Below are 27,907 nucleotides of genomic sequence, written 5' to 3' on the forward strand. Positions count from 1 at the left end.
AGGGGCAGACCTGTCCCTCCCCCTTAGAGTCCACTGTCCTTTTTTTTTTTTTTTTTTTTAAGCTTTGCAAGATAGCTGTTTTCATTTTTAACTCTTAAAAAACTAAGAAACACAAAAGAATAAGAATCGTGCATACGCCACCACTTCCAGTAACCCCTCCACATCTAATCCAGCCCTTCCCTTACCCCCCTTCTCGGCAGCCGCCTCGTGGGGGGAGGTTGTTTAACATTTTGCCAATCTTGTTTAATCTATTTCCAGCTTACCATCTGCCTTTCTTTCTCTAGTTGGAGAATTTCAAAGCAGTTCACAGAAACCATTTCACCTGTAAATATGTCAGCAAGTATCTAATACGTAAAGACTTAAGCACAATACTATTATTACAAAGTTAACAGTAGTTCCTTAATATCACAAGAAACCGCAGTCCGTGTTCACATTTCCCTGATCATCTTTAAAAATGTTACTTACAGTTGGTCTCATCTAATTCAGATTCATAAAGATTCACATTGCCTTAGTTTGATGTATCTCAAGTCTCTTTTAATCTATAAATTTAACCTTCTTCCCCTCTGTATTTATTGAAGAAATGAGGTCATTTGTCCCGTGGAATTCCCATCCTCTGGGTCTGACTTACGGCATTAACTTGCCCCCTCCCCACGTTTCCTGTTAACTGGTAGTAAGAGAAAGGGGCTTAATAGGATTCAGGTTCACATGGTCTTTGCTTTGCTTTGGCTTCACAACAGGCGGTTGTGTGCCCTTTGGCTACACCAGGAGACATATGAGGTCTCCGCATTTGGTTTTCGTGATGTGAGGATCGATCACTGGTTCAGTGTTGGCAGCCTGATTAATCCAGAGTAAAGTTCTCTTAGGCTCTGCACCTCATGGCTTGAGAAGTCCTACAGATCCCTGATCTCTACTAGGGTCATGTCTAATGTGATCTGTCACTTCTCTGCCTCCACTAGCTAGGGAATACCCTCTGAAGACCTGCTTTCCTTCACCCACCCCTTGGTCACCCTAAAATACAGTCCATACAGGCAAGGCCAGGTAAGTGCTCCATTCTTTTCCTTTATTTGTACACGTGCAGAGTGAGTTGGTCCCCCAGCAAGCTCTAAAGTTGACCAATACGTTGTTCTTTCTTTCTTACCATTGTTATGACCTTGTGGACTTGTATATATTTGATGGGTTTCAGTCTGTTGCTGTCATTAGCTTTCTTCATGCTCAAATTATCCCATCTTTGGCCAGTGGGAGCCCCTTCAGGTTGGCTCCTGTGCCCTTTAGACACAATCCTAGTTGTTTTTGAAAGCCTGCTTGCTTTTTTACAAGTATGTCCTAGGATTTTTTTTTTTTTAGGCTGTACCATGCAGCTTGTGGAATCTTAGTTCCCCAACCAGGGATTGAACCCGGGCCTTTGGCAGTGAAAGGGTGGAGTTCTAACCACTGGACTCCCAGGGAATTCCCATGTCCTGGGCTTATTTTGTCCATGTTCTGCTTCAGCCTTGGAATCAGCCATTTCTCTGAAGACCGCAGTCTATATATTTATTTATTAAAAAAATATTTATTTATTTATTTGGCTGCTCTGGGTCTTAGTTGCGGCACGCGGGATCTTCATTGCTGTGTGCAGTATCTTTAGTTGTGGCATGCAGGATCTTTTTTTAGTTGTGGCATGTGGGATCTAGTTCCCTGAACAGAGATCGAACCCGGGCCCCCTGCATTGGGAGCATAGAGTCCTAACCACTGGACCACCAGGGAACTCCCCCCCTGGTTCCTTTTAGTGGAGAATGGTATCTAGAGTCCACAGGCTGGCTGATCAAGGGGCTCACTGTTACTGTGGTGTCAGTGCTCCAGGTCTTTTCAGGAGACAGAACTAGGAAATTAGATTTAAAAAATAAAAATGAACAAATTATGAGTTCATTCCAATATTTCCAGTTCAAATGAACAGAATCAAATAAAATCAGGGGTTTTACTTCTTTGATTTTTATATTGTATCACTTCATGCTGAAAATCTTTGTGGCATTAACATAATTATTTTCTTTATCCCACAATGTACATGTAATAGTTTGGAAATGACATTAAGATCACTGAGTACAGCTTAAAATTTCTTGGCAATTCTTTTAATCCTTAGATTATATCCCACGAGATGTTAATAGTCAGAATGCTGTTTTATTTATTTATTTTGGCTGCGCCAGGTCTTAGTTGCGGCACATGGGATCTTTAGTTGCTGCACGTGGACTTCTTGGTTGCGGCATGCAGACTTCTTAGCTGCGGCATGCACGCGGGATCTAATTCCCCAACCAGGGATCAAACCTGGGCCCCCTGCATTGGGAGCGTGGAGTCTTACCCACTGGACCACCAGGGAAGTCCCAGAATGCTGTTTTAAAAATCACTTGAAGTGATCCTTGTTTTTCCTGTGTGGTTATGCCATCGGCATGGTTGATAAGTTTATTTCAGTTTGTTTTCAAATTTTAGGCATTGCTTTCTTTTTTGGTGTCATTTAAAAAAACATTTTCTTATTTCTAAAGTCACATCTATAAAGGTACATTTAGAGATACCTGTCCTCCCTCTCCATTCCCTGTACTTCATGCTTGTTCTCTGCTTAATTATGGAGTTAATCATCTTTATTAGTTTTATTTATTTTTAAATATAAGAAAATAGGTATGTACATTCATATTTCCCTTCCCCACTTTCCTACACAAAGAGGCACCAAAACACTCTTCTGCACATTACATTTTGGAAACAGCTTTGAGATATACTTTATATACGATTCAGCCATTTGAAGTGTATAGATTTTTAGCATAGCCACAGATATGTGCCTCCATCCCCATGGTCAATTTTAGAATGTTCTTATCACCTCAGAAAGAAACCCAGTGCCCTTTAGCTCTCACCCCATATACCTCCACCCCCCACCCCCAGTCCGAAGCAACCATCGATCTACTTTCTATCACTCTAGGTTTCCCTATTCTGGACTTTCACATGAATGGAATCAGATTATGTGTTCTTTATGACTGGCTTCTCTCACTTAGCATAATGTTTTCAAGGTTCATCTATGTTGTAGCATTTATCAGTACTTTATTCCTTTTCATGGTCCAATAATTTTGAATATAACACATTTGTTCATCCATTCATCAGCTGTTTCCACCTTTCGGCAATTGTGAATAGTGCTGCAGTGGCCATCTGTGTAAGTCCTTGTGTGGACATACGTTTTCATTTCTCTTGGGTGTGTAGCTAGGAGTGGAATTGCCGGGTCACATGGTAACTCCACATTTAATTCTTTGAGGAACTGAAGCAGCTGCACGACTCTACATTCCCACCAGCAGTGTTGGAGGGTTCCAGTTTCTTCACATCCTCATCAGTGCTTGTGGGTATCCTGACTTTTTCATTCTAGCCATCCTGGTGTATGTGAAGAGGCATCTCACTGTGGTTTTGATTAGCATTTCCCTGATGACTAGTGATACCAAACATCTTCTCATGGGCTTGTTCCCATTTGTATATCTTCCTTGGAGAAATGTCTATTCAGATCCTTTCCTTCTTTCTTTTTTTTTTTTTTTTTGCGGTACGCGGGCCTCTCACTGCTGTGGCCTCTTCCGTTGCGGAGCACAGGCTCCGGACGCACAGGCTCGGCGGCCATGGCTCACGGGCCCAGCCGCTCCGCGGCATGTGGGATCTTCCCGGACCGGGGCACGAACCCGCGTCCCCTGCATCGGCAGGCGGACTCCCAACCACTGTGCCACCAGGGAAGCCCTGCTTATTTCTTAATTGGGTTATTTGTCTTCCTCTTATTCAGCTTTAAGAGTTCTTTATATATTTTAGATTCAGATTCCTTTTCAAATATATGATTTGCCAATATTTTCTCCCATTTTATGTGTTGTCTTTTCACTTCCTTGATGATGTCTTTTGAAGCACAGAAAGTTTTAAATTTTGATGAAGTCCAACTTAACCTGTTTTTTCTTTTGTTGCTCTTGCTTTCGGTGCCATATCTAAAAATCCTTTGGGACTTCCTTGGTGGTCCAGTGGTTAAGAATCTGCCTTCCAGGGGACGTGGTTCGATCCCTGGTTGGGGCACTAAGATCTCACATGCTGTGGGGCAGTTAAGCCCATGCGCCACAACTACTGAGCCCATGGTCTCTCGAGCCTGCGTGCCACAACTAGAGAGAAGCCTGTGTGCCACAACGAAAGATCCTGCATGCCACAACTACGACCTGATGCAGCCAAAAATAAGTAAATAAATAAATATTAAAAAAAAATCCGGGCTTCCCTGGTGGCGCTGTGGTTAAGAGTCCGCCTGCCGATGCAGGGGACGTGGGTTCGTGCCCCGGTCTGGGAAGATCCCACATGCCGCGGAGCGGCTGGGCCCGTGAGCCATGGCCGCTGGGCCTGTGCGTCCGGAGCCTGTGCTCTGCAACGGGAGAGGCCACAACAGTGAGAGGCCCGCGTAACGCAAAAAAAAAAAAAAAAAAAAAAAAAAAAAAAAAATCCTTTGTCAAATCCAAGGTAATACAGATTTACCCGTGTTTTCTTCTAAGAATTTTATAGTTTTAGCTCTTACATTTAGGTCTTTGATCCATTTTTAATTAATTTTGTGTATGGTGTGAGGTAGGGGGTCCAACTTCATTCTTTTGTATGTGGATATCCAGCTGTGCCAGCACCGTTTGCTGAAAAGACTCTTCTTTCCTCCACTGAATGGTCTTGGCACCCCTGTTGAAATCAGTTGACCACAGATGTATAGGTTTATTTCTGGACTCTTAATTCTATTCCACTGATGTATACGTCTATCCTCGTGCCAGTATCTGGCAGTGACTTGATTCCCATTGCTTTGTACTAAGTTTTGACAAACGGGTATGTGAGTCTTCCTACTTTTTTAGGATGTTTTTTGCTATTCCGGGTCCCTTCCAATTCCATATGGATTTTAGACACTGTACATAACAATTGTCCAGAGACATTTTATGGTAACCTTACAGAACATGGAAGTGTGTAGGGGTGTTTAGAACCTGTGAGCCCACGTCAGCAATCCTTACTCTCTGTACTTGGGACACCAGCCTGCAGAGACTGTGACTGACATTTGTGCCACGCTCGGGCAGCTGGGACCCGAAGCCTAGAGTTATATGCAGCAGTGGGGTTTTTACTGGGGCACCACTCTGTAGCCTCATTTTACAAAGTCTCCACTGAATCCTGAGTTTATCGTGACAGACACACACACACACACACACACACACACAAACACACTCACGAGTAAATAAAAACAAAGAGAAGGCTGTTTTGAACGAAGGTGGGGGACAAGGATGGGGCTGCACCCTGGGGCGGGGGCAATGGGCTCCTCCTATATGAAGGATAAATTACAGAGTAGAGAGGTTTAAGTTCTGCCCCCACTTGTATGGGTGTCAAGGGGATAAAGCCAGCAGAGTCCAAAAGCCCTCCTGGGGTGAGAAATTGGGGGAAACAGGAAGAATTTGACCAGCTTCTGCATTCACTCCAAGTTCCCAGGATGGCAGGAATCTTGGGAATCCTCCAGGAGCATCTCCTGGGTGCTTGAAGGAGCGGCCCTGACCTGGAGAGTTGCTTGGTGAGCAAATGCCAAATCAGGAGCATTAACTGTTGTGCTTGGGGGGTGCCTGGGGCTTTCTGGGGATCGTCCTTCCCTTAGACTTTTCTTTCCCTAGAAAGAAAAGTCTAAGAACTACCAGAGAGAAGGAGCAGATTATTCTAGAAGGAAACAAGAACAAGATTGACACCCAGTGACAGCACAGTTGATGACAGTGGACAAATGTTTGAAGAACTGAATGGGAGAGGAACTTTGAACCTCGAATTTTATACCTAGCTAAATTGTCCTTCAAATGTGAGGGCTAATAAGTGTATTTTCAGGCATATAGGGCCTCAGAAGTTTGGCCATGTAAAGTTCCAACAAGTACTTTGTGGACCTTGGCAAGCTGATTGTAAACGTTTACAGAAATACAAAGGCAAGAACAGCCAAGACATTGACGGGCAGCGAGAGGACTGGCCCCGTGGGACTGCGAGCCTGGCCAAAGAGGCAGCCTCTAAGGTGGTCAGGCTCGGCCTGAGGAAGCCAGGCAGCGGCACGGAGGAGGGGGCCACGACGAGGTGCCGACCACGCCAGTTCTCGAGGGACACAGATCAGATCATTACAGTGCTCTTCACACCCGTCCTGCTGGCAGGACGGCGAAACCTGACAAGCTCAGATTCTGGAGAGACTGTGGGCCAACTCACTGCACCTCTTGACTGCTGCTGGGAGGATCCAGACTGATACCCCACTTGGAAGACAACTCGCAGTCTCTTGTCACTGGGGCATTCACACATCCCGAGCCTGCACACGAGCCGGGAGATGTGTACAGGAGCACAGAGCAGCACTGCCGACAACGGCAGACACGGCCCACGTGCCCTCGGAGCGAGTTCACCGACGGACTAGATGCTGGACAGTGAGGGTGAACGAGCACAGGATGCTGGGCGCAAACGCGGGTCTGGGGGCGGCACACAGCCAGATGCTGCCCGGTGAGGAAAGCCTGTGGCTGTCGGACACCCATGCGGGCGGTGAACTCACTGCTACCATCCAGCCTCTGATGGAGCAGAGGGATGGCAGCACGAACTCAAGCTCGTGGTTCACTGGGAGGACAACAGCAAGACACAGGTTACTGCTGTGTTCTGGTTCATGGGTGGGTTCCAGGTCGGAAGGCTGTTAGTTTAGCAAAAGCTAACCAACCAGACTCACTAGGTAAAAGGGGGCCAGCCTGGCCTGATGGTGAGAATGTGACAGGAGCCAAAGACCGCGACTAATTCTGTGCACCTGGGGGCCATTCGAGATGTTTCGTCCTGTTATCACCTAAAATCATCGCACGCTCTCTCAAGGCTTCGTCCCTCACGTTAGCAAACGCTGCAGATGGCAGTGACATCCGGGGCCAGCCTGGTGCCACCTCGAATCTCTCCTTAAGAAGGGACCCAGGAGAGGTCACTCACATCCCTCTAATTTCTGAGTTTTGTGAAATGAAACATCTGATATTTAAAAGGGCTGACATAACGCACACCATCAGATAAAATGTTTGTTTTTTCACTTACAAAACGCCAGCAACACTCTGACCGCACCTTAGCCGGTGGCTTCGTTCTCTGACCGCGTCCGACCCGCAAACTGCGCCCCCCTGGTGCTCACCAAGGCCTCGTACAGTGAGGGGTGCTGGGCTGTGGGGCCGTGGAGCCACCGCTGGCAAACACACCCTGTGGTGCAGGTGCCTGGATGTGTCCAGGTGTCCTTGGGTGCGCTGGGGGCCTGCAGGTGAGGCCGCATCCTGGGCGCTTGACTCTCCCTTTACCGAGTACTCTGCCTTCTCTGGGGACTGGCTGATGGGTGAGCCCAGTCTGAGCCTGTGGTGTAGCTCAGGAGAAAGGGCCACTGGCTCCTAGAACTGTCCCCAGAGGGACAAGGCCCCGAGGGTTAGAACGGGAGGAAAGATAGAGCAAGGGTCTGAGTTTGAGGAAGGAAGGTGGCTTCTTGGAGCTGCCCAGCTGTGGCCCTCACCGGCAGACAGTTCAGGCCCTGCTTGCCGAGCCTGGGTAGCGGCAGCCTCCTAGGCGGTCCTCCAGCTGGAGCCGCCCAGCGGCTGCCCCTCCACTCATTGCTGCCATCCTGCTCCCTGTACATCTCTGGGAGAGGCAGGGAGGGCTCTGCTGCTCGCAGAGGGAGAGGAGGGGCCGTCTGCAGGGGGCAGCGGTGGGCCAGTCTCTCCAGGGAGGACCCTGAATGTCTGGGTGGCTGCAGCCCCCAGGCCTGTTCTGGTCTGCCTGCGTGGTGTGGTTTGGTCCCCCCTTTCCAGGGTGGGGCGCTCGGCTGCCCCTCGGGCAGGCCCCGTGCCTCAGCCCTCCTCACTGGGGTCCTTCAGGCCCCTGAGGGTGGTCAGCCCTGAAATCCACTCCTGCTGACTTACTTTCCACGCCCTTGTCACCACTGCGTCCGGGGAGCTGGAGGGCCAGGCTGACCTGCTCGGGGACCTCCTCCGCGTTCTCCAGCTGCACCAGAGCCGTGGGTTCTAGGAGAGATCAGGATGCCACAGCGCGCTGACCATGAAGCCTGCTGCCTCGCGCCCAGGACTGTCCCTGGGCCGCCTTCTTGAGCGGCTTCTCTCCCTGGAGCCCAGGGCCTCCGACCCCATCGGGGTCCCCTGCTGGGGACGGTGCGGGGCACTGGAGGTGGTCTTGAAGCCCAGGTTTCAGGGACCTCGACCCTCATCCCACTGGGAGGCCTGGCACTCACGTGATCTCATGGTGACCCGTCTGCCAGGCGAGCTCCGGAAGCTGGCGCTCACTCGTCCTCTGCCGTCCACGAGCTCCGAGAACCTGTGGGAGAGTCAGCGCGGGTCAGCAGGTGGGTTCTGGGCCCGGGCTCTCAGGGGCGGCGGCTGAGGCGGGCACCTGGGGGCCTGGGTCGGCGGTGCGGGGGCGCCGGGGTCGTTGAGCAGACGCAGCTCCGGCAGGCGCGCGGGGGCCGGTCGGGTTCTGAGCGCCCGCGGGGGGAGTCCTTCCCGGTGCCAGCGTCTGTCGGCGCCGTCCCTCGCGGCTGCGGGCGGGTGGAGGACGGGGTGGCCGCGCGGGCTGGTCTGGGGCTCCCTGTGCCCCCGTCCTGCCCCGCTGCTCCGAGGTGAGAGCCAAAGGGGCACGTACCCCCATCCCACCCCGAGCCCCGCTCCCCGCCCGATGGGGAGCTGCGGATGCAGCCTGGGAGTGGTCCAGGTGCCGGTCCCCGCCCCCCACCCTGGCCCAGGCTCTCCGCCTGCAGGTGGGGCCGGGCCTCGGACCCCGTCCAGACTCACCTCATCTGAGGCCCACGCCCTGCACACCCCGAGAGAGAGGGCATGGCTCCTCCGTGGGTCCTTGTCACCTAACCGTGGCCTTCAGCAGCCCCCACCCCCAGGGCTGGGTACCCGCCTCACCTGCGAGACCCCCCGCCCCCCACCAGCTCACAGAGGGGCCCCGACCTGCCCTGTCTGCCTGGCGGGCGCGCCTGGGGCTGAGCTGGGTCTGAATGTCACAGGGCAAGTGCGCCCCATGCCCTGAGGGCAGGTCGGTGGGTTGGGAGAGGAGGGAGCCCGGGCCGCCGCCCACCTCCCCGCAGCACCATCCAGACCGGCCGTCCTCTTGTGAGCTGTGACGTGTAAGCCGGGTCGGGCAGGACCCCCGCGGGACCCAGCGGGCCTCCTGTGCTCCTGGGAGCCGACCCGTGCCCTCACCGTGGCCTTGAGCCTCCGTGTTCCTCAGCTGCCCCCACCCTCCGTCCGCCCACTCTGCCCTTACTTCTTGCCTCTCCCAGCCCACCCCTTGCTGAGGCTGTCCTGCCCCTCCTTCCCATGCTGCGGTCCAGCAGCTCCTCACGGCTCAGGCCTGGCTGCCAGGCTGCCACCCAGGGCCGCCTCCACGCTGCCACTGCCCACTCTCGGCGCTTGTTTTCAGGGTGATGCCCTGTATTTACCGCTCAGCCATCTGGGGTCCACTCGGGCGGACGGCACAAGGTGAGGAGTGAGATGCTTAGTCTTCTGAACTGTCAGCTCACTGCCCCAGCACCAGCTGCCCAGGAACTCCTCCCCCAACTTCCATGCATGCAATTCTGTGTCAGCACAGCCCTGTGCTCGGCTGCCTGTCTGTCCCTGGGACAGTGTGGCCTGGGCCAGAGCAGGAGAGCTGCCTCCCGGACAAGGTGCCGCACTTACAGGTGATGATGTACAGGTGAGCGGGCTCGCTGTGCAGCTGGTCGCCCCCGGCGCTCTGCACGGCCGTCACTGACAGCTGGTACCGCCGCCCAGGCCTCAGGTCCCGCACTGTGTAGGACACCAGCCTCCCGTTGGGGACGTAGCGGCTCTTGCTGCTCTGGCTAGTGGTCACGTTGATGACGTAGGCCTCCAGTGAGGTGCCCGGAGTGGGGGCATCCCAGACTACGTGGGCGGAGGTGGCCGTGACTCGGGCGGCGGTCAGGTTGGCTGGCGGCAGAGGCCCTAGGCGAGCACGGAGCAGGGGAGGGAAGTGAAGGGGGTTGACGGGGTCTTCTGCCCAGGACACGGTTTAAAGATCTGACACGGATTGCTGAAGCTTCATTTGAAGCCAGCTTGGGTGGTTACAGACCACTTCGTGGTCCTAAAGGGTGGTGTGGAGGGACGTTTGCAGCTGCTCAGGGCCTGCAGCAGCTCCCCCTCCTGCCCCAAGAGGCACCCCCAGAATGCCACCCGCTGGCCCCCGGTGAGGCCCCCTGCCTGGTCAGTCCATCAGGGTGCCCTCCCGGTGACACTTTCCATCCCTCGAGACTGGCCATGCACGCCTTCTCCTGGGATGTAGATAGGGGAGGGGGCTAGACAGGCAGAGGGTGGGCCAGGGCCCCAGCACTGAGGGTCAGAGCAAGGACTTGAGCCTGTGCTGTCCACCTGCACCACCGGGCAAGGCCCTGCTCACCAAGCCCCTGCCCCTTTCCCCACCCCTGTCCACTGTGCCCCCTGTGCCCGGACAGCCCGCGTGTTGGGGAGAGAGGGGCAGTGAGGGCCGGGTGTCCCCGTGGCAGCGTGGCGCTCACTTGGGCAACTTGCCGCTTGTCCCTCCTGCCCTGCTTGGTGACCCTGGTCCCGCAGGAGCCCGGCAGCGTGCGAGCAGCCACGCGGAGGGCTGCCTAGGAAGGTCGTCCCCCGCGGGAGGGCCACCCAGCCCCCTGCAGCCGCCATCCCGGGCGCCTCTGGGCACGCCTGGTACACGTGGCCAGGGCCAGGTTTCTGGTGTGCGGCCACTTTGGAGAGGACTGAGGGCTCGGGGGGAGGCGAGAGCTTCCAGAAGCCCCCGTGCGAGCCGAGCCCTCGCCATCCTACTTACGGGTCCACACGTGCAGCGGCGCCGAGGCCAGGCTCTCGGTGGGGTGCTCCTGCCCCCCAGGCCCGCTGAGGGCAGTCACCCAGATGGTGTATCTCCTTCCTGGAAGCAGGGCCCTGTGGGGAGGGGAGGCCGGGGAGAGAGGAACGGGACGGCTGTGCTGCCAGGCTGAGGCTCGTCCGCGCGGGTGTGACGGGGGCCAGGGGTCGTGCCAGTGCTGGTGGCCAGGCAGCCTCCACGGAGGCCAGATTTGTGGCCTGAGACCTGAGTGCTCCGGGGGTAGGAAGCTACTCCCTGGTCTGTCTGTCTAGTATTGGAGTGGCTGGGAAGGTCACAGGCCTGCCGGGGTGGCTGGTGTTAAGACAGGAGAGGCCGGAATAGGGCAATTGGAGGAAAAGGGTTAACAGGCCCCCGCCCGCCCGCGAGGCTGGCCCTGGGCTGGGTGCGCCGGGAGGGTCCCCAGCCCCCTCGTGGAGCAGACGGCCTCGCTGCCCCTAGACGTTTGTGCCCAGTGAGGCTCCTGCGGAGTGCCGCTTCCTCCTGGGAGTCTGGAACCTTCACCAGGCACGGGTGCCCGCGACCACTCCCAGGAAAAGCCCCAGGCGCTGTGTCTCTGACGGGCTCCCTGGGGAGACAGCACCTCACGGTCTCGTCAGGGCTGGTGGTGCGGAGCTAAGCGTGTCATGTGAGGGGAGGGGGCTCTGGAAGCTCACGCCTGGTCCCCGACTTGTCTCTGCGCCCCTTCCTTTTACTGATATTCTTTGTATCCTTTCTCTGTCCTGAATCCAGCTGTGAGCACGGCCTCTGCTGAGTCCTGGGGGCCCCCTAGTGAACGTGGGCGTGGTCTTGGGGACCCTGACGTAGCCACAGAATGCCCACCTTGGGCTCCATTTGTGTTTCTGTCCTGCCACTCTTGGGAAGTGGGCAGGATGTGAATCAAGGAGAGTCACAGCAATACTTAAAAGACAAAGAAAGTGGAGTGTCGTCTCCAGCACTGACAGCCGTCTGCTTAGACGGAAAGGACAGACACGCACAGAAAAAGTGGTTGTGAGAAGTCTGCAAACCAGAAACGTACCAAAATGTGGGTGGTTCAGAGGATGTGGCGGACAGAGCGCCCCGCCTGGCCTGGCCTCACCTTCCAGAGCCCCGCCCCCTGGCCGTGGCCTGTGGCTGCTCTGGGCTGGACGCTGCAGAGCTGTTCCCGCTGAGCCCGCCCAGACTGCTGCGCAGGAATTTGGTGGGCGTGTCCTGGAGTGGAGCCGACTTTACTCCCCAGCCTGGGGACCCCTTCCCGGGAGGCTGCCAGCACTCTTCCTCACCCTTGCCCTCCAGCACTGCCTGCCCTCCTGGCCAGGGGCTGGAAACCTCTCTGGTTGACGAGCAGCCCACAGGGGTCCCTGAGCCGGGGCGCCTAGGCCACAGGGGTCCCTGAGCCGGGGCGCCTAGGCCGTGGGGTCTGAGGCTTCCCTGCAGGGTTGCTAAGGGGTTTATTTCAGTCACCGGCCATTCTGAATGACTGATGTTCATTTGAATTTTATTTTTGTAGTTTTGTTTGTACGTAATTTGTAATAATTAAGCCTAAGAAGTTTATATGCCTAGTTTAAGGTTCGAACATATTACTGAACAAGATAAAAATGTCAGGCGACCCAGGGGTGCCACGGTTTCTCCCTCTCAGAGGCGTCTGTCTGCGTGACTCAGGCTGGAAGAACTCTGGGCTGGCCTCTGGGTGGCCAGTGTCTCACTGGCCTCCGTGCAGGAGGTCTGTCCTCAGATTTTTAGAGTGTCTCTGCTTTTGGGGGCGCTTTGAAACACCTGTCTGGTGGCCCCATGAGGAGGCGAGGCAGGAGTGAGACCCAGGACTGACCAAGCGCCCCTGCTCCCCCAGGGGCTGGGCAGGTGGGGAGCACAGGGTGGCGGCAAGAGCGAGGCTGGGAGCCGGGGTGGGGCAAGGCCGCCGCGCTCTCACCTGAATGTGAACTTGTCCACACCCTTGTCCACGTCGGTGGACTCGTCCTCCTGGGCCTTGGGGTGGCGGATGGACACGCGGACGCTGCTGACGGTGGCGTGGCGGATCCTGTGCAGAGCCCATCGCACCGAGATGGTGCTGGCGGTCACGTTGGTGACCTCAAGGCCCTCGACGGGGCGGGGTCCTGGGGACAATGGGGGCACAGCCGTGTGGCACCTCCTCACCCCTGGGTAGGGCGGGGCCAGGACAAGAGAGGAGGTGCGGAGAGGTGGCCTCACGGTGAGCCATCCAGCCTGGGCTAGCTGAACATGTCCCCCAGCCCAGTGCGGAGTCGGAGTGGGTGGACACGCCCCAGGCCCCTGCCTTGGGGGGGCTCCAGAGGGGCTGCTGTGGACACTGCTCTGGGCGGTCTTGGCCCCTTCAGACCGCCAGGGGCGAGGTGGGCCCTTCCTGACCCTCTGGCTGGCTGTCTCAGTGGCACCGACAGCGACTACCTGCACTGTCTGGGTGGTCCAGGGGCCTGACGGGGAGAAGCCAGGAAGGGTCCTTGGCGACCTCAGGGAGGGGGCCGAACCCCAGTCAAGGGAGCGGAGAGGGGCGCCCGAAGCTCCCGGGGTGCAGCGCCCCATTCTGCGCGCAGTGGTACCCCTCCCACGCTGTCTTCCTTCCAGAGGCCTTTCCCCGGCAGACCCCACCTCGAGCAGCGCAAAAGCACTTCTTCCTGAAGCCAGGCTGAGGGTGGCCTACTCCTCCCCCAGGCCCCTGAGGGCTCGCTCCTCGGCCACGTGCCCGGCCCGCCCTGCTGGCCCGGTGTGTCCTCGGCACCGCTCGGGGCCTCCCCCAGGACGTGCTGTCCTGAGTCCTCGTCTCGCCCTGCACTGGCCCTCAATGTCCTCGGTGTCAGCGTCTGCTCGGGCCGGCAGCTGCTGCCAGGATGCCTGCCTCCCTCCTCCCGGGGCACCTGAGAAGGTGCTCCCCCGCCCGTCCTCCGAGGGTCCGCACCCAGCCGCCTGCCTGTGTCCACCTGCCCCGGGCCTCACTCGGAGCCCATCAGCCACCCCACGGGGCTCTCGACACGCCCAGTGGTCACATCAATTCCCAGTTCTCGCTCCACCCTCCAGCCTCCAGCCGCCCCTTCCCCAGTCTCTTGACCCCCTGGGCCAGCGCCCACCATCCCACCATCATGGGTGTGTTCTGGGATTCTCCCCCCTCCCCTGTTGATCCCAGGAGCAGACAAGCCAGCTGGGGCCCCAAGCCTCTCTGGACGCCCTTACACACAACTTCCATTCAGGGCAGCTCCCCCAGAGGGCCCTCCCTGCGGCCCCTGCTGCCCCTTCTCTTGACCTGCAGCAAGGAGGCTCGGTCCTCACCCCCGGGGTACCTGGCCGCCTCCCCTCGGCCCCGCCCCAGCGTGGGCTGGCATATCAGCCCAGGACCTTCTCAGGGGCCCCGCTGCCCTTCCCCAGTCTCGCTCCCTCACCCCCATCGCCGTCTCTGTCCCGCAGCTGTTCCTCTCCTCTGTGAGAAGGTTCCCTCTCTGCCCTGCCTGGCAGCGCTGGCGCCAGTGTCGGGGATCGGCTGGCTGGCCCCCAGCCGGCTCCGGGGCGTGCGGCCCGTGGGGCCCTCGGGGGGGGGGCGGGCAGGTCCGCAGACACTCACGCGTGCGGGTGAGAAGCACCACGGGCCTGCTGATGTCGTTCTTGTTGTTGGCATTGCGCTTGACCGAGAAGACGGAGATGTTGTAAGCCCTGCCGGCCGCCAGGGCCCGGAGCTGGTGCGAGGAGCGGCCCCGGTCCACGAAGTCCGTGCGGCGGTAGGAGCCGTCGGAAGAGGCGTAGGTGACCGCGTAGCCGTCGAGCATCTGCCGGGCGGCTGGGCCTTCGGGTGGGCGCCAGGAGATGGAGACCCCGCTCTCCTCCACTCGCTCCACCTTGAGGGCCGTTGGTGGGAAGAGCTCTTCAGGGTTTCAGTCAAGAACAAGGGAAGGGGGGTGGTCAGCTGTCGGCCGTGGAAGCCCCGGCCCCCAGGCAGGTGTCTGGCCCATTAGCTCTCGGGCCTGGCTACCCCGGGGCGCAGGTGGGCCACTGCTGGTGGGAGCCCGCCTTGGGCTCCTGGAGGGTCTCCCGTGTGAGCGCACGCGTGACTGCGCTGATGCCGCCCGTCGGCCTGTTTGCTCCTCCCGGCTTCCCGGGCAGAGTCTGGGAGAGCAGCCGCCTGGACACTCGGCCCTGGGGGCCGTTTGGCCCTTTGGCCCGTCCCACGGGGTGTCTGCAGCCCTGGGGAGGAGAGGAGTCTGCCCCCGACGTCGGCACCCTGGCCGCCTCACCTTTGGCACAGTCCTTGCCCGTGTAGCCCGCTTTACAGGTGCAGCTGTGGGACCCGTTGCTGGCCAGGCAGTAGCCGCGGCCCCCACAGGGGCTGGAGAAGCAGGGGTCGCTCACTGCGAGGGGGGAGGCAGCCGTGAGTGCGCGCACATCGCCAGGCCCCCCTCCAGCTGGGCCTTGGTCCTGACCCCGGGCCGTTCCTGCGCTGATGCAGTTGCGGGGTGGAGGTGGGTGGTATCACGGCCGCACTCTGGGGAGGTGGATACGGGGGGGTGCGGGCACTCTCGTAGGGGGAGGGCAGGGCTTGCTGGGGCCCCGTGGAGAGGCCAGGCAGGGAAGGCCTCTGACTGTGAACCAGGCCCTGCTGCCCCGGCCCGAGCCAAGGTGACTTGGGGCGACCACCCCCGGGGGGCAGCAGGCAGCTGAGAGCACTGGGGTTGGGGTGCGGGTGCGGCCCCAAGCTCACAGGCCAGAGCCTGCAGTGCCCTCCGCCGCCCCAGGCCTGTGCAGTGGGGCTCTCGCACGTGGTGACTTGGGGCGACCACTCCCGGGGGCAGCAGGCAGCTGAGAGCACTGGGGTTGGGGTGCGGGTGCGGCCCCAAGCTCACAGGCCAGAGCCTGCAGTGCCCTCCGCCGCCCCAGGCCTGTGCAGTGGGGCTCTCAGGCCACAGGCGGTCCGCACTGTGGTGCTGGAGCCCAGAAGCCCATCCACACTATAGTAGGTCTGAGTGGAGCCAGCCACGCCCAGCTTAGGGGCTGGGGACACTCGAACAGCCCAGGTCAGGCCACGCCCCACCCTGGGGATAGGCCTGTTTTGGGAGGGGATACACAGCAGCAAGTTGAGAGAAGTACTGCCAGACAGTCCCAGAGACGGGAAAGTGCTCCAAAGGAGAAAAATGGTGCTGGGGAGACGGGTGATAGGGTGGGGGCCCCTGCAGGTCTGTGGTCAGGGAAGCCCTCGTCCAGGAGGGACATTCCAGCCGGGACCTGGTCCCCAAGGAGCCCCTGCTCAGGCTGATCAGGGAGGGTATCCCGATGTGAGGAACCGTGAGTTCCTGGCCCCCGGGGCGGCCCTGAGCTTGGCCGGTGCAGCAACAGCAGGGCCTGTGGCTGGACATGGAGCTGGGGGGGACGTGAGATCGCCGGGGAGGGTAAGTACAGGAGGCGGGGGCAGGCAGAGGAAAGGACCCCGGAGGAGGGAAGGGCGGCTGGGCCCCACCTGTCTCGCAGTGGTAGCCGAAGAAGCCCTCTGGGCAGACACACAGGTAGGCCCCGCCACCGTTCTCGCACCGGCCTCCGTGCTGGCAGGGCCTGGAGTCGCAGGCGTCCACCTCTGGAGAACACCCAGAGAGTCGGCCAGGGCGGCAGGGGGGTGTCTGGGGGAGGGAGGAGAGGACAGCGGGAAGAAGGGAAGGGGAGGCAGGAGGGAGGCCGGGCGGGGGCGCAGGGCGGCGGGGCGAGCCCCTCGGGCGGAAGGGGCTGGCGACGGGCCCCTCCCCTTGGCGGGCACCCGGCCCTCCCCTCCTCCTCCCCCCTGGGGCCCCTCCCCCAGGGGTCCTGTCCAGCAGGGCCACGGGGACTGCCCCCATCCCCCTGCTCTCTGAGCGGCCCAGGGTCTACGTTCGTTGACAAGAGGTTTTCCCGGGGTGTCAGGGGCCTAGCGAGTGTGGTTGAGGACCTGGCGCATGGGGATCCCCCAAGCGCAGCCCCTACCTGTCTCGCAGTGGACTCCAACGAAGCCTGGGGGGCACTGGCAGACAAAGGCCCCCGGGAGGTCCCTGCAGGAGCCTCCGTTTCTGCAGGGCTGCGTCAGGCACTCGTCTGTCTCTGCAGAGACGGGACATGTGACGGCATGACCCCGCGCCCCCGGGGTCTCCTGTGCACCGCGGCTTCAGCCTCGCCGCTGCCCTCCACTCTGCCCACAGAGCCTGCCCCCAGGCCGCTCCGGCCTTCACCGCCCAGGCTTCGCAGGGGCCCCGACTGGACATCCTGGGCCTGCCCCGCCATGCCGGGGCGGTGTCTCTGTCTCGGGGCTCAGAGGACCCCACAGGCGTGCGGGGAGCAGGGCTGGCTCAGCGGTGCACCCGGCAGGCCTCCCCTCCCTCCTCTGGCGCAGAGCACTGGGGTGTGACCTGCCCCCCTGCCCCCAGGCCAGAGGCTGCAGGAGGCTAGCTTTTCTCAGCTGAGCTCTCAGTCCCCCTGGGGAGGCAGAAGCAGAGATATTTATAAACTGCTGTCCTTCTGGACATCAGAGCTGGCAGGGACCTGAGAGAGCAGGCAGTGCCCAACCAGAGACCAGCCCAGGGAGAGGGGCAGCTGGAGCAACGTGACCACGGCCAGGGGACGCCAGTGCCCCAGGCCCACGGCCGGGGTGCCGGAGCTGCCGGCCCGCAGCGAGGGCCGGGACCTGTCTTACCCAGCTCGCAGCGGGCTCCTTCATGCCCTGGGCTGCAGACACACAGGTACCCAGCGACGCGGTCCTGACAGGAGCCCCCATGCAGGCACGGCTGGGATCGGCACTCGTCAATTTCTGGGAGAGGAGAGCCCGGGTGCCAGGTGCCAGGAGAGGCCCCAAGAACAAAGCAGTGTTGCTGTTGTTAGAGGGGGTGACTCGAAGCCAGGTTAAGACAGCCACAGGTCAGCTCTGGTGTGAGGGTCTGGACAGAGGTCTACGGCCTCCCCCAGGTGCTTGGAGAGGCCAGAATCTGGGCAGGGCTGCCTCGGAGCAGGGGACACTGTGGACCTGGGCACTCGGGCCGGGCCGGCGTCTGGGAAGTGCCTGGGGCTGCCCTCAGTGGCCCTCGGGGGACAGGCCCAATCTTGCCAATTCATTAGATAACAATCACGTACGGAACCAATACACTTGGGGGTGAGTCCTTCATTTTAAAATACCGCAGGCTTTTTAAAAACCGCGAGTTGTGCTCCTGAATTAAAAGTGTTCAATTTAGAAGAGTTTAGTTTTAATGCTTAACGTGTAAATAAGTAAATAAATGGTAAGGACACAATGACACCTGGGGGCCGGCACCCAACCTGGGAGCTAGAACGCTGGCCGGCTCATCTGGTCACGTGCAATTCCCAACTCCTTGTGACCCGAATTTCTGTGCTTATCTCTTCTGTGCCTCCTTAAATTAGTTTTAAAATTTTTATGAATACCTTAGACAATATATGGTTTTGATTTTGCTCTTTATGAACTTTATTAATAGGACATTGTGGTATATGCACTCTTTTCTCACTCAGCATTAACGTCTCCACATCGTTGTGGGTTGCCATTTTTACTGCTGTATAATATTCCTCAGTGTGATTATACCGTACTTTATCCTTTCTTGTTTAGTAGGAATTTGGGTTGGATTTAGACTTCTTGCTATTGCAAAAAAAAAAAATAAATACATAAAAAATAAAAAAACAAAAAAGCTGTGTCTTTCACATCTCCTGGTGTAGATGTGAGTTTTCCCTAGACTTATACCTAGAAGTAGAACTGCTAGGACATAGTTCATATGATGGTCAACTTGCCAGGCAGATTACTAAGCTGTCTTCAGAGTGCTTCTCCCGATCTACACCCCCTCCAGCAGTTCATAAGAAGTCCTGTTGCCCTACATCCTCACCAGTATTTGGGCTTTTTAGACTTCTGAGGTTTTGCCAACTGAAAGTATCTCAGTGTACTTTTTTTTTGCGGTACGCGGGCCTCTCACTGTTGCGGCCTCTCCCGTTGCGGAGCACAGGCTCCGGACGCGCAGGCTCAGCGGCCATGGCTCACGGGCCCAGCCGCTCCGCGGCATGTGGGATCCTCCCGGACCGGGGCACGAACCCGTGTCCCCTGCATCGGCAGGCGGACTCTCAACCACTGCGCCACCAGGGAAGCCCCTCTCAGTGTACTTTTGATTTGCATTTTGCTGATCACTAATGAAGAGAATGTTTCTTTTCATTGGCTTTATGTACCTCCTCTTCCACGAAATGTCTACGTATGTGTTTTACCTATTTTCCTACTGGGTTGATTTTATATATATATGTTATATACATAATATATATTATATATAAATAAATATATATATAATATATATAATCTTCTCCCAGTTTGTAGCTTATATTTGATTTTCTTAAGGCCAATGAATTTAAATCCCTCAATTTTAGCTAGTCTAGTTGTCCATTTTTTCCTTTTATAGTTAGTGCTTTCTGTGGCTTAAGGAATCTTTCCCTACCCCAAGGCCAAAAAGATATTACCTACATTTTCTATACAAAATCATATACTTAAAAAAAACCCATTTAAGTCCTTAATCCATCTGGAATTAATTGTTGTGTATGGTGAGAAGTAGGGAAACAGCGTAATATTTTCCCGAGTACGTAACCATTTTATTCCAGTTGTCATGAAGATTTTCTCATATGCTTTCTTTCAGAAGTTTATAGTTTTATCTTTTACATTTATGTCTATAATTCATTTCACACATATAAAAATTATCATTTTTGATGCTACTGTACATAATATTGTTTCACTTCATTTTCCAAGTCTTCACAGCTAGAATATGAAAATATAATTGGTTCTGTGTATTGACCCTGTATCCTGTGATCTAGCTGAATTCACTTATTAGTTCTATAGCTTCTTTTGTAGGATCTCTTAGAATTTTCTATGTGGACGATTGTGTCATCTTTACTCCTTCCTGCCCAATAGAGATGGCTTTTCCCCCTTTTCTTGTCTATGGCACTGTCTAGGACCTCCAGGACAACGTTGGAAGGAACTGGTGAAAGGGACACCTTTGCCGTATTACTGACTACAGCAGGAAGTTTTCACCGTTAAGTATTTTGTTCGCTGTTGACTTTTTCATGGATGCCCTTTATCAGGTTGAAGAACTTTTTTTCCACTCAGTTTATTAAGAGTTTTTAAAATAATAGTTGAATTTTGTCAAATGATTTTTCTGCATCTATTGAGATGATCATATGGTTTCCTCCTTTATCTCCTAATGTGGTGAATTACATTTATTGATTTTCAAATGTTAAACCAACCTGTGCTCTGAGGTGGTTCCCTCTTGGTCAGGCTGTATTATCCTTTGGATGAAGTACTGGGTTTGATTTTCGTCATATTTTATTAGGACTTTTGTGCTTTGCTCATGAGGAATATTAGTCTGTAATTTCATGTGTGTAATGTCTCTGGTTTTGGTGTAAAGGCAATACTGGTCTCATAAAATGAGTTGAGAAGTGTTCCTTCCTCCTACATTTTCTGAAAGAGCTCCGTATATAGTATTATTCCTTTCTTAAATGTTCGATAGAACTCGGTGAGGCAGTCTGGTCTTGCCATTTTCTTTGCAGGAGAGTTTTAAATTACAACTTAAATGTATTTCATAGCTATGGGGCTATTCACATTTTCTATTTATTCTTGTGTCAGTTGTGGTTATTTGTGTCTTTCAAGGTAGTATTCATCATTTTCTCGAAGTTGTGAGATATATTGGCTTAAAGTTGCTCACAGTATCTCCCTGTCCTTTAAATGCTGGTACGATCTTTACTGATGTCTCCTCTTTCATTCTGATATTGCTAATTTTTCTTTTCTTTGTTTTCCTTGATGAGTCTAGCTAGAGATTTAATTATTTTTATTGACCTTTACAAGGAATCAGCTTTTGGTTTCATTGGTTTTCTCTGCACGTCTTTTTTATAATTATATTTTATAATTGTTTGTTATTGATAAATAAAAATGCAATGAATTTTGTTATAATACCTATATCTACTAAACATGTTCCATTTCCTATCACTTTTAGAAGTTTTCCTGTAAAGACAACAATATCAGCTGCAAATACTGACATTTTTACTTCCTCCTTCAGCATTTTCATGACTTTAATTTCTTTTTCTTACTTTATTGCATGGCCTAGTACTGCCAGTGTAATACTGATTAGACTTGGAGATAACGGGCATCCTTGTCTTGTTCTGAATTTTCAGGGGAATGTTTGTCTACTTAGGATACTGTGTATTCTGGGTTTGAGGAGAGGTGTAGTAAACCTGCCTCGGAAGCTGACTTCCTTCCTCCTGTTGGCAGCTCAGCCTGTCTGCGTCAGTTCAACAGAAGAACATCTTTTGAATTCCAGATCCTCCCCTGTATAACAAGGGTCAGGAACACATCGTTCCACAGCTCTCTTGATGTAGTCTGTACCCCTTCTTCTATAAATATGTGGAGTGTAACTGTTGTGCTTCAGGTGGTGTGTCCAGCCTGTGCCTGGCCTAAGCACACCTCTCTGTGGGGTAATGAACACGTGGGGGCTATGGGGGCTCTGCTATTTCTCTCTTCTAAGTTTTCCTTCCAATAAGATTCTATATTATTTTACACCACATGGTACTAGAAGGGTGTGTGTATCATGTTATTTTTATCTGGATGAGGAAGTACTTTTTTATTCCTTATTTGGTAAGAATTTGTTTCATGAATAGGTATGAATTCTATCAAATGATTATTATGCATTCTTTGAGATTCTTACATGATTTTTCTCCTTCAGTTGGTTTACTGTAGATTTTTCTAATATCAAACTATTTTCGCAATAACCCAACTTGATAATGGTGTATATAGTCTTTATAGACTGTCAAATTCCTGCGTCTGTTTAATGGACCCCTAATTTTACTTTCTCCAACTGTCCATATCTAGTGTTGGTTTACGGTTATCCTGGCCTCACACAGTGGGTTGGGGCATACTCCTTTCTACTCCCCGGAAGAGCCTGTATCACGCTGCAACAATCTGTTTCTCGGCAGTTTGGTGGAATTCACCCATAGCATTGTTTGGGCCTGGTGTTTCCTTGTGAGAAAACTTCTTTGCATCCTCAGGTCTCTGATAGGTTAAAAGGTATGATCTTATGGGTTCTCCGGTGTTTCCTTTATGTTACAGTGAGACTGATGGTATTTTCTAACTGTCTATATCCTAACTGAATGGATCACCTCAGTATGTTACAAATACCGTTTTATTATCTCACTGCTGATGTCCGCTGCTGAGAAGCCCGGTGCCGATACCGTTTTATTATCTCACTGCTGATGTCCGCTGCTGAGAAGCCCGGTGCCGATCTGATTCTCGTTCCTTTTTTCTCTCTGGATGTTTTAAAGATTCTTTTTTTCTGTTTTTCTCTGATTTTCTTAACTTTTATTATAATGTGTCTAATGTCTCCCTTTTCTCCTGTTTGATGTCCTGCAGGCCCTTTCAGCCTCTGGTCATTCACCAGTAATTCTGGGGATTACTCCACAGCTGCTCCCACGTTTCCTCCTCACTCTGGGATTCCTGTCACCTCAGCGTCAGCACTCCTACCCTCCTCAGCGCCTGCGTTGTCTTTTGATTTGAGTGTTGCCCTGCTTCTCTCTCGCACAGCCCCGCACGCCGATCTGTCCACGCATTAACTTAAGTCTTCGTCCGTATCCATTTGTAAGTTGTGTCTGTTACTTCAACTATTATAGTTTTTCAATCTTGTTATTTCTGCTTTCTTTTAAAAGATTATATATTGATCCATTTTTTTATGGCCAGTGCCATGTTTCCTTTTGTATGTTTGTCATGCTTATCTTATATTCTTATTTATCTTCTATACTTCTACCCCCAATAGTATATGTTGTCTGGACTTTACTGTCGTTTCGGAGGTGGCCGTACTTGTTGGGTGTCTTGATATCTTGGCTTATGGGTGCGCGTTCCCTGGTGGTACCCACTCCTCATCTGATGGCATGTTGAGGAGAAGTGGCACTGGGCCAGGGGTGGCCTCCTAGACAGTAACCACCAGCCCTGGGGGGCTTGGAAGGACAGGAGTGAAGGAAGATGCTTGAAGCCAGGTGGTCTCCACCTGTTTTCTGGAACTCTTTGCCTGATACGGCCGCCCAGGTCCGACTGGGCCTCGCAGGGCATTTGGGAGATAGAAATGTGTTATGTGCCCCTCCCATCTCTGGGTGCTGTCACTCTCCCTAAGCTACTTTGTTTAAAAACCTTTCTTTCATGAAAAATGTGTTACCATCACACAGATTTTCTGATGAACAGAGTCTGGGATGCTTTGAATTAATGCCACATGCCTGCGGTGCTGTCCGCAGCGCCCCTGTCTCCAGGGGCGTGGGTCGGGGGGCCTCGCCTGCAGGCCGTGCACCCTGGCGCACTGTAGGGCCCTGGAGGCAACACTGTCTAGAGCAACAGCCCTCAAAGTGCTATGGGGGCTCGTGGGGACCTTGTTCAAACGCAGGGTCTGATTCCACAGGTCTGGGTGGGGCTGGGAGCGGGAGGTGAGGCCTGAACCCTGATCTGCTTCTTCGGGGCTCTGCCTTTGGGCTACCTCTTGGCCTCGGCGGCTTCCTCTGCAGAGTGGGCGTGTGGGTGCTGGACCCCATGCTCTGGGATGCTCTGAGGACAGGGAAGCCCTTAGACAGGGTACAGAGTGGAGCTGGCACTGGTCACCACCACCATCACCACACGGTTTTGGCCTCACTTTGCACAGAGGATACCAAAGGGAGGAGGCGCAGGCCAGGGTCAGAACTGCAGCCCCTGTGCTCTTCCACTCGGCCCGGGGCGGGGGAGGGCTTGGCCCTGTGCACCCACCCACCCACCCCAGAGGGCCCCCAGGTCACCGTGGCACTGGGGAGGCTCGCTCCAGACGCCCTGCGGCTGGCAGACGCGGATGTGGTTGGAGGTGCTCGGGCTATAGCCTCGGTCACACGAGTAGAGGGCCACCGAGCCCAGCCGGGTGCCATTGAAGCGCAGGGTGGCGTGTGTCACTTCCTCGGGCGGGCCGCAGTCCACCTCTGCAAGGACACAGCAGCCCTGTCCTGCCCCGCGGGGCGCCTGCCGGCCCCCCGTGCTGCTCTGCCCTTGGCTCCGCCGGGCTGCACGGCCTGGGGCCCTCGCTCCCCACACAGCCCATCCCGGGGCGAAGGCGCCGTGCCTTCCAGAATGGGCTTCTCAGAGGTCTCCTTTCCTTCTTTCCCATCCCTCCCCTCGGCCCCCTGCTGGGCCCTGCTCTGCCCTTCAGGGAGAGGAGGACCCCCAGCCCTCTCACCTGCCTGGCACCGGCGTCCGGTGTACCCTGCTTGACAGTGGCAGGAGAAGTCTGTCCCCAGGGCCTCGCAGGTGCCCCCATTCATGCACGGGCTCCGGAAGCAGGGAGAGGGGGCTGCAAGGGTGCAGGGAGTCCCTGTCACCCACCACCGAGTCCTCCCCAAAGGCCTCGGGGCTGCAGGAGAGCGTCCCGTCTCTCGCCCCAGCTCCGCCTCCCACGCCTCCGTGGTCGGGCCATCCCTGCCCACCGGGCCCGTCTTCTTGTCTGCGCCCTGGCCCGCTGGCCTCCGCCCCCCTTACCGATCTCGCAGTGCCGTCCCGAGAAGCCTGGGGGACAGTCACACTTGTATTTGCCGATGTAGTGGAAGCAGGTGCCGCCGTTGTGACAGGGGCCAGAGGCGCATGAGTCTGGCTTCCCTGGAAGCAGGAGGCACCCATCGGGCGGGGTCGGGGGTCATGCGTCCACCACCCCTGCCCCTTCCCTGATCCCTCGACATCCCAGAGCTGGGGCCTTGGCGGGGACGCTCCTGACAAGCAGACGCACGGTGGCAGGGTCGGGGGTCCTGGGTCGGGGCCTGGCTCCTCCCCACTCTCTACAGGCTGATCCCCACTGGCTGGGGCCGCACCGATCTCGCAGTGCCTTCCGGTGAAGCGGTAGGGGCAGTCGCAGCGGTACTCGCCGCCCGCTTCCTTGCACGTGCCGCCGTTCCTGCAGGGCCCCGAGCTGCACAGGCGCGGCCGGGCTGGAGGAGGGACAGACAGAGACAGAGAGGCGGGTAAAACAGGGCCAGCTTCCCGGCCCCGCAGTGCCCACGACGCCCCGCGCGAGCCTTCTCCGTCCTCAGGCACCGCTGGGCCCCATGCGCCCAGGCCTGCCTCTCGGCGGAGCCCGAGGCCCAGCTGCAGGGGGGCCGAGCCAGCCACGTGCAGCCCCTCGGCCTCGGGGGCCCTCTGCCCGCCCGCCCGCCCTCTCTTCCCTGCCTCAGGCTCCGCTGGAGGGCCAGGAGAGCTGGCCCCGCCTTCCTGCCCGGTGGGGAGCTGGCATCCAGGACCGGGCTGGGAGCCCTGCTGTGGCTCTGATTTTCCTGTTTTCTGTACCTTTCCTGTGGGCACCTCCTTGGACGTGCGGGGCCCCGGCCGCCCGCCCGGGCTGGAGGAGCCGCACCTTCACAGCCCAGCCAGGAGTTTAGGCGCTTGGCCTCCTCGACGCCTGGGGGGGACGTGAGGCAGGAGGGGGCCTGCCCCCAGGCTCAGGGGGCCGCTTCTCGCCCCGCATCCTGTGGGGCCTCCCAGGCTGCCAGCCCAAGTTCCGGCCATCCCACCCCGTGTCCCTCCGTGTCCGCTCTCCGGGATGCCTTTGCCGAGGGTGACGGACCTCAGTGGTCCTTGCAGAGGACGAGGCCTACTCTCCGGAAAGCCCTCCTCCGGCTACAGGGGTGGGGTGGCCGCAGGGGCTCCGTGGTCAGAGTGCCGGGGAGCTGCCCTCAGGGCCACCGTGGGAGCGGCAGAGGCGTGCAGGTAAAGGTCCAGGCTTCAGCTCTCGGGACGAGTGAGGGCAGTGGGAAGGCTGCAGGGCTGGATGTGGGCTGGGTGCCGAGCCCAGGAGAATGGGCCGGGCAACACGGGGTCGGGGGCCGGCACCCTGGGCTCTGACCAAGGGGGCGCCTGGGTCACTGAAAAGAGTTCTGAGCGTTGCTTCAAACTGCGTGGAAGAGACGGCCCCGGGTGGGTGCTGTCGAGCACAGTGACGCCTGCTGTGTGTTTACAGAAGAGTGCTCACGTTCTTAACTGGCTAAATGTTGTAAAACGTTGACATTCTCCAACTGCACTCAATTTAACAAAGTCCTAATGAATTTTTAAAAAATCAGTGATTCTAAAATCCACTTGGAAGAACACTGAGCAGGAAAGGAAGCCCGTCGTGAGGAAAGCGCTGTGATGAGCGAGAGGCGCAGGGGCAGCCGGGGTGGCGGCCCCGCCAGCCCCCCGCCCCCTCGAGTGCCGCCGCGCCCCACCTTTCTCGCAGTGCCGGCCGTGGAAGCCCCGCGGGCACTCGCACGTGTAGGAGTCATCGTGGGCATCACAGGAGCCTCCGTTGAAGCAGGGGTCCGAGTCGCAGGGGGACGGCAGCGCTGCGGGGACAGAGGGCGATCACCCTGAGGTCCTGGCTGGAACCAAGGCCAAGGTCTTGATTCTTCATGCTGGGCTCTAAGGTCCGCCCTGGAATTTCTTGTATTTCTGATTCTTCCAGAGTTCATCCTCACTCTTACGTGAGCTGGGACTGAGCTGTGGTCCACGAGGGTCTTGGTATCGTCACCACCAGCACCACCATCACGTGTAGTCACTCACTACCTAAGTCACTGGTCATCCGCGCACTAACAGATACGCGGGGTGAACCTGTTTCTCTGCAGGTGCTCGTCAGGTGCACGTTAACGTTCTAGCACCTAAGCCCGGGGCTCAGGCAGGTGCGGCGTGGCACGTGCGCACGGCCAGGCCGTCCACCCCCAGGTCCCCTCGAGGGCCCCCTCCTGCTGCGCCCACCCCCCACCCCGGCTTCTGGGCCGGACCCCGGCCTCGCAGGCTGGTGCCCGCACCCCCCCCCACTCACAGTGGCTGACGTTGTGGTCGGTGTGGCAGACGCACAGGTAGCTCCCGCCGTACTCCATGCAGTGGCCGCCGTCGGGGCACTGCGTGTTCACGTTGCAGGGCATGGCCGTGACCTCTGCAGGGAAGGGGTGAGCCCGTCTCACGTCCCCGCGTGTCTCCCTGGAGACCGTGTGTCCTTGAGAAGGACCGAGCTGCCCGGGTGACCAGGTTCGGGCACCTTTGTGGCCTCCCCACCCCACCCCCCGGGGCCCGCCCTGCGGGTCCGGGCCCAGGCCCAAGCCACCACTTACACGGTGGTTGTGGGGATTCTCAGGGTCCAGGCGGGAAGGGCGCCCCCATCCCAGCCCTGGGCACCTACCAAATTCGCAGAGGAGCCCAAAGAAGCCCGGAGGGCACTGGCAGAGGGTGGTGTTAGCCCCCAGGCACCTGCCACCATTGCGGCACTCACAGTTGTTGGGGGTTCCTGCCATGGAGGGAGGGAGGGAGGAGCCTCCAATGTCGGGGTGCCCTCTCCTGACCACCGTCCCGTAAACCCCGCCGCGTAGCCCCTCTCCCCGCTCCCCACAGCCTCTCTCATGGGGGTTTGCGTGCACACCCCACGGGGCCCCGGCAGCCCGGCCCACACGCACTCTCCCTGCAGTCAAGGCCCATGAAGCCTTCGGGGCACTCGCACACGTAGCCCTGGTCCGCATCCACACAGGTGCCCCCGTTCTGGCAGGGGGCCGAGAGGCAGGCGTCGGGCACCGGGTGGCTTCCTGCAAGAAAGACGGAGGTCACCCGAGGCCGCGCAGAGAGCACGGCGAGGATGGGGCCTCGGGCCGGAGAGGAGGTGTCTTAACCTCTGTCCTTAGTGCCGAGCGCCCGGAAACTGACCTCTAGCGGCCCCTCAGTCCCCGAGCCCCTTCTCTGGAGCAGAATGAGAAGCCAGAGTGAGGAGGGAGCCCCACGGTGTGCACCAAAGGGCCCAGCTGAGGCCAGAGCCTCCAGACATTTCCCATCCAGCATCTCTGTTAGTTAAAGATTTGGGATTTTTACCTTTAAGTTATCTTTCTGCTGCCGATTTCTAGTTTAATTTTGCTGTGGTCAGAGAACACAGTCCTTTTCAATTTATTGAGCCTTATTTTATGGCCGACAGGATGGTCTGTCATAGTGAAGGCTCCGTGAGTCCTGGAAGGAACGTGGGTGTCCGTGACTGTCAGTCGG

General features: G+C 56.6%; 1 protein-coding gene across 23 annotated transcripts in view; it reads right to left on the reverse strand.

The window, feature by feature from the left end:
• SNED1 (sushi, nidogen and EGF like domains 1) overlaps window positions 1–27,907 on the reverse strand; it is a 90,412-nt gene that overhangs the window by 13,083 nt on the left and 49,422 nt on the right. For 9 of the 23 annotated variants that reach the window (XR_012332881.1, XR_012332880.1, XM_073807009.1 and 6 more), the window contains 20 exons: window positions 27,334–27,459; window positions 27,063–27,167; window positions 26,706–26,819; window positions 26,113–26,229; window positions 24,727–24,843; window positions 24,401–24,517; window positions 24,102–24,215; window positions 23,674–23,847; window positions 17,540–17,653; window positions 16,837–16,950; window positions 16,343–16,456; window positions 15,126–15,239; window positions 14,459–14,755; window positions 12,800–12,983; window positions 10,837–10,949; window positions 9,696–9,977; window positions 8,404–8,548; window positions 8,246–8,328; window positions 7,920–8,021; window positions 264–322 (listed from right to left, as the gene is read on the reverse strand). Coding sequence is in view for 18 of the 23 variants with exons in the window: in XM_073807009.1 (XP_073663110.1) it covers window positions 264–322; window positions 7,920–8,021; window positions 8,246–8,328; window positions 8,404–8,548; window positions 9,696–9,977; window positions 10,837–10,949; window positions 12,800–12,983; window positions 14,459–14,755; window positions 15,126–15,239; window positions 16,343–16,456; window positions 16,837–16,950; window positions 17,540–17,653; window positions 23,674–23,847; window positions 24,102–24,215; window positions 24,401–24,517; window positions 24,727–24,843; window positions 26,113–26,229; window positions 26,706–26,819; window positions 27,063–27,167; window positions 27,334–27,459 (2,705 nt within the window). In the remaining 5 variants the exon portion in view is untranslated. The other 14 variants (XR_012332882.1, XR_012332883.1, XM_033859410.2 and 11 more) reach the window with 8 other exon arrangements.

This window comes from Tursiops truncatus, chromosome 7 (genome assembly GCF_011762595.2).
Source record: "Tursiops truncatus isolate mTurTru1 chromosome 7, mTurTru1.mat.Y, whole genome shotgun sequence".
Lineage (NCBI taxonomy): Eukaryota > Metazoa > Chordata > Mammalia > Artiodactyla > Delphinidae > Tursiops > Tursiops truncatus.